General features: G+C 38.3%; 1 protein-coding gene across 1 annotated transcript in view; it reads right to left on the bottom strand.

Annotated features, from left to right (window-relative positions):
- LOC119426384 (extended synaptotagmin-2-A-like) overlaps positions 1-5,696 on the bottom strand; it is an 18,758-nt gene extending 13,062 nt beyond the window's left edge. Inside the window, exons 1-2 of the mRNA XM_037693945.1 lie at positions 5,649-5,696; positions 4,752-4,928 (exon numbers count right to left, since the gene is read on the bottom strand). Of these exons, the coding sequence (XP_037549873.1) occupies positions 4,752-4,928; positions 5,649-5,696 (225 nt within the window). The remainder of the gene's footprint in view (positions 1-4,751; positions 4,929-5,648) is intronic.
- Between the last annotated feature and the right edge of the window lie 240 nt (positions 5,697-5,936).

The following is a 5,936-nucleotide window of genomic DNA, read 5'->3' as shown; positions in this document are numbered from 1 at the left end:
ATATATATATATAATGTATCTAAAGCAATGTTCCCATTTATCATAAAACAGATGTGTGTTATATACAACAGTTGAGTCAAACATTATACTGAGTCTTCGGGGGACCCTCTGCACACAGCATCACACTCTCTTTACGAGGCTGAAAATGACAAAGAAGCACAAAGCTGGATGCCCAAATCACTGTATCATTGGTAAAGCTAAGGGAGGGGGTCGAATAGACTTCTTTTGGAGCCAAACATTCCAGTGGGGTCAGTCTTAGCTTTGGAAAGTGTTAGAAAGGAAGAGGGGTGGTCCATGTAATTAAAGGAGAGAAAAGGGTATAAGTCCTTCCTAATCCTTTGTTCCTCTTTAGGTGCACAGAACCAGAAGCAATGTGGTCCAATAAAGAAGCACAGGAAGACATGGCTCCAAACTGTGCTGCAACCTTCGCTACGAACTGTAAGTGGATTTATTCAGAAGAAAAGTTCTTTTTTTTATGTGTTTCATCTAAATGCAGACTAATTAACTTCTTCTCATCAATTCCATTATTTATTTTGTTGTTGTTATTGGTATCTTCAGGTTCATAATTCCTGAGGCACAGTATGTGGTCTGGCACACTGCCCCCTGGTGTATGGAGTTTGTTCAAGATTCAAATTTTCATTCACAAGTTACTGTAATTGAAATTGTAAAAGAAAAGCTAAGATGACAAAAATCTTGTAAACTAAAATGAAAATGTATATACTATATATGTTTTAAACTGATTTATGATGCGTTCATAAAAAACATTTTAAAAAGTACTAAAGCTAGAACCACAATAAATTAACACAGTTTTCTTAAAGGAAATTATCAATATGTTCAGTACATTTGAAAAAGCTGACAAACCTTTTAACATAAATAAAGACGACAGCTTTCTTTAAGCATCACAACATTACTGCAAAAACGAACAAAAAGTCCCACAGAAGTTGAATTTGGTTATTACACACTGTCCTGATGGTCTTCATTTCAACAATTTCCTGCAGGATCAATGAAGTTATATCTTAAAATATTTTATTCATGCTTTTGGCAAATCAATAGGCAGAGACTTCCTGTTTTGAGAAGCTGAGAATGAAAGCAGTTTGTTTCAGTAAGATTAATTTTCCCAGCATCTTATGAAGGTACATCCATAATCGCATATACTACTCGATAGAAAAACAAAATCATAATGAATGTAACATTACATTATTATTATTATTTTATATAATTAGCCACTGTGTATTTATTCTAATGGCCACAGACACAAAATATGTGATGCAGTTGACTTCCCTGCCTCATTCTGGGGTGGTAGACTGAAGCTGGGTCTATATGCTCTCTGAGGGGTGACTGTATATAATTACAGCTCTTACACTCTTTTGTCTTGTCAGTCTTACTGTACATCCTGAGCAGCCTGCAGCTGCCTAAACACGGAAGGAGTAGCTTTCACTCACAACTCAGGCAAAGTCTACCTTACGCACAGTGACATTACAGTCTTCAAATATGGCTCAAAGTTTCTGAGAAGTGCATATGGATTCATCAATTGTCCTTCATTTTAAAGTTCACTACAGCGGCATCAGAAAGTATTCAGACTGCTTCACTTTTTACAACCAGACAACGATTCTGGACAACCAGAAGCCGAGGCCTCCACAGATCTGGGCGTTAGGGCAAAGTGGCCGGAGAGAAGACAGAGTGCAAAACACCTGAAAGCTCGTTGAAGTGCTCTTCGATTGTGAAGAGCTAGAGTCTCTGCTGAACTGTTTACCTTAGTTCAAAACTTTATATGTGGAGGAAACTAGGCATCACTTTCCCAACACATTCCCTATGTGATGCATGGTGGTGGCAGCACAATGGTGCGTTGTTTTTTTCAGAAGCAGGGACTGGGACACCAATCAGAGTTTCAGTAGAGCAAAGTATAAATATTTCTTTAATGCAAACCTGTTCCACAGTGTACAGGACCACAGACTGGGGATCACAGCATGAAAGCATGCCTCAGGGATTCAAATAAGGAAGGTTCGTATGTGAAAATGGATTTTTGTTGTTTTTCAATAGTCTACATGACCATTTAGCCTTTTTAAGAAGATACTCCCTTGAATTGTTTTTGATATACATGTATTACTTGGTCTTGTCTCTTTTAAGCTTTATCGGAAATATTACATTATTTTTCTAACGCTTCAGATTTTCATTTTCTGTAAAAAAAGTGACTCAAAAACATCTTAGCAACTATTCGTTTTCTAACTGCTAAATCATGCCCAGTGGAGGTAATTAAAACAAAGTAATTACAACTGAACATATCTACACAGAAGTTATATCTTTCCCAAACCCTTCAAATCTTTTAATTGGGCTCTCAGGGTTATTTTGGGAATCGTGAGATAAAGTTCTTACATTGGAAAAATGTCATAAAAGAGGGAGTGTTTGTGTTGCTGTTTAGTGACATAAGAAATGTATGTCGGACTCAGCGCTCAGCCTAAAGCGGTGGAATTAAACAGCCATTATAAAAACGACTGAGTCATTCAAAAATAATTTTGCGCAAGGCATTTTATTTTAATTTGAAAACAGCGTGTTGTTGATTCTGTTTAGAATGACCTGCTACTGTTGAGCAATTGAGTTTATTTAGTCGTGAAGCTGTCAAAGGTCTCCACTGTATCCTAGAGACGCTGCACACACCCAGTGTCTCATTGGGTTTTACGAGGTCATATAAACTCTATACTTTCATCACAGCAGATGTTTTTTTTATTTTTCAGAGATAGGGAGGGCGACTGGTTGAATTAACTTTGGCTCGGCCCCAATGAGTGTCTCAGTAACCCATGACAGTGAAGCAGCAACGTAAGCCGAGGTGCAGCCATCAGTTCTGTACCGGGGCCTTTCTTGAAATGAAATTATAGCCAGTCTGATGAAAAAGATGTCTAAGCTTTCTGGAAGGAAAAACCTCCAACAAAAGAAGGAAATAATGGAATAAAACTAGGCAGCGTTTCCAACAAGTTGCACCCTAACATTTTCTTATAAGAATAGAAAACAAATAAATTACAACACTGTTGGCAATAAACTAAAGTAGTGGACAAAAAAGCATTTTTCTCAATATTGTTTGTCAGCTTGAACTCTGCATGAGTTCATTAGTCTTTTAGCCAAATATCTCATGAACCAGTGAATGGGTGTTAAATAAACTCTCAGAAGGTAATGATCAGATTTGCATCTCAAACGGACTAACTTGTGAATCAGTCTGATTTACATAAAATTGGCTGCCACAGCTACTCATCTCTGGCCAACAAAAAATGGCTATAATTTAGTCAGTTTTACAGATATTAAGCTAAAATTTGATGTGGTAGTGGCTGAAAGTAATTTCATTCATGCATTCCAAGCACTAAAAGATCGTGAAAGATATCCAACAATTTTCAGTCAGGTCATCTGGACAGTTTCTTTTTTTGTTGTTGTGCTGAAACGTTTCACCTTCCATCCAGAAGGCTTCTTCAGTTAAGGAAACACACAACATAAAACTGATTCTTCCCTCAACAGCTTACTCCAAAGTGGAACAAACCAGTTATGTTGGTGCTAAGATGGCCTCTTTGGCACGCCCCCTCCTCCGGTGCCGGCTCTCTCACCTCGTCAACAGTCATGTCAAACTGGTTCAAAATCAACAAAGTCCATGCTCAATAATCCAGGTACTGGGGGAATAATCAGTTTTGTGTTGTGCGTTTCCTTGACTGATGAAGTCTTCTGGATGGAAGGTGAAACATTTCAGCACAAAAAAAGAAACTGTCCAGATGACCTGACTGAAAAATGTTGAATTGTATACCTGGATTATTGCGCATGGACTCTGTTGGTTTTGAACTAGTTTGACATGACTGTCGACGAGGTGAGAGGGCCAGCACCGGAGGAGGGGGCGTGCCAAAGAGACCATCTTAGCACCAACATAACTGGTTTGTTCCACTTTGGAGTAAGCTGTTGAGGGAAGAATCAGTTTTATGTTGTGTGTTTCCTTGACTGAAGAAGCCTTCTGGATGGAAGGTGAAACTTTTCAGCACACAAAAAAAAGGAAACTGTCCAGATGACCTGACTTAAAATTGTTGGATTGTATACCTGGATTATTGAGCATGGACTTTGTTGATTGTGAAAGATATTTATTTAAATCTTTAACATACAAATTTGCAATAAGCTTTGTTTCAAGGAACACTAGTGTTATTTTTGGTAATTTATTAGAAAATAAAAGGGTATTAAAAGTTACTTTTCATTATGAATATCCTTGCATACTCCAGTCCCTAAATATAATGCAGTCCTTCTTTAAGCTCAAAACTTTCACATCTTTAAAAGTTAATTTCCCTTAAAATTACTGGACCAAATGCTGATCTTTTAGAAACCTCGTGGACAGTTTTTAAATCGTGTGCTTGATAATCACCAATCTTCACAAACTGTCAACTCCTTATAGGTTTTTATTTTTTTTACGTATTCAAAAACTATAAAACTTGTTTGGATAAAGATTGTATTTTAGACTAATAGCTTACCAAGTGACAGAAAGTTACTAGCATCAATTGGGTAAGAATGAAAAAAAAAACTAATTAGTTTGGTTGCAGAGTAAAATCTAAGTAAATACAACTAACTTTGTCTCAGAAATTACCTCTAGTGTTTATGATGAACAAACCAGAAGAGAAGTGTTTACCTGCTGAAGGAGGAGTGGTGTCGGTGTTTGTAACTGAGGGGGCAAGAAGGCACCCAGGAGAGAAGGTGATGTCATCCAAGCAGATGTCCCCCTTTTCACTGCGCCCCACCTTGCCCTCAAACACCACCTGGAAGTCCATGGAGGAGCTCAGCTGGATCTCCCTCATCTGCCAGTAGTTGCCCTGATCTCCTGTCAGGTTCAGCAGGAGGTGATGGTGCCCTTTGGCTTTGATGAAAACGCTGAGGGTCCCAATGCCTTCTCCAGACATGTGAAAGTAGAAACGCATCTGCAAAAATAAACAAACATCACTCAAAAGTCTTGACAGTGATTTTTTTTCACATTTAATTACAGAAGACATGAGGAATGCACAGCACAATCTGTATGATACAATACAATACAGTATTATGTGTTTCAATATGATATAGTACAATATAGAATTGTATGTTTCAATATGATACAGTAGAATCAGAATAAGCTTTATTATCATTGTACCAAAATACAGCGAGATTATGTTTGTACAGTCGTCCGAAAGATGGCGGAGTGCACGTTGCTGCTGCTACTGGAGCACTGCCTCTTATCTTTTTCAGAATTATTTTTAGATAGAAAAGAGGAAAAGGTCATGAGGATAGGGGTGGCATTACAAAATAAGATCTCTTCACACCTTGTCCTATCAGGACACGATTTAAGACATCAAGCAAGGCGGTGAGATTTGTCAATGAAGCACTTCCAGATAGACTATAGTCCTGATAAGATGTTGGTCAGCTGGTACAGTTCTGATAAGCTTCTATAGAAGTTCTCGAGGGGGATGATAGACGAAGCTTTTCCTTAGTTTACACATATCCCAGAAGAAATTTGATGTTGGCCTGTTTTCGAGGCCAACCGGGAGAGTCAGATTCAGATAAGCCACAATTGTTGATTGTTTTTTCAGGCAGACTGTTTTTTTTTTTCTTGTCAGCCTTGAGTCCTGCTGGTACTTTCAAGATCCAAAATGGCCAGTTTAGTGGACATTCCACTGGTCCATGCTATGAGCCTCCTCCAAGGTCATCTCCAACATGCTAGCGAGTCCCAGAAGTTGCAGGTGACCGGTGATTCTCACAAATTGCTTCCATCTTACGGTTTAGCTCGTAAATCAGCTGATTTTGAGTGCTCGAAACATGAACCAAACCTTCACACAGACTCTGCAGTTTTGCCATTGCTGAAACTGCTGGTGCCATCTTCCTTAATAGCTGATAATTTAGGAATCCGCCGATACCAAAAAGCAGAAACCTGCTATCATGAATCCAATTATATAAAC

Source organism: Nematolebias whitei, chromosome 20 (genome assembly GCF_014905685.2).
Source record: "Nematolebias whitei isolate Nwh7 chromosome 20, NemWhi1, whole genome shotgun sequence".
Taxonomy (NCBI): domain Eukaryota; kingdom Metazoa; phylum Chordata; class Actinopteri; order Cyprinodontiformes; family Rivulidae; genus Nematolebias; species Nematolebias whitei.
Note: the sequence above shows the minus strand (reverse complement) of the source record. Positions and strands in the feature narration are given on the sequence as shown.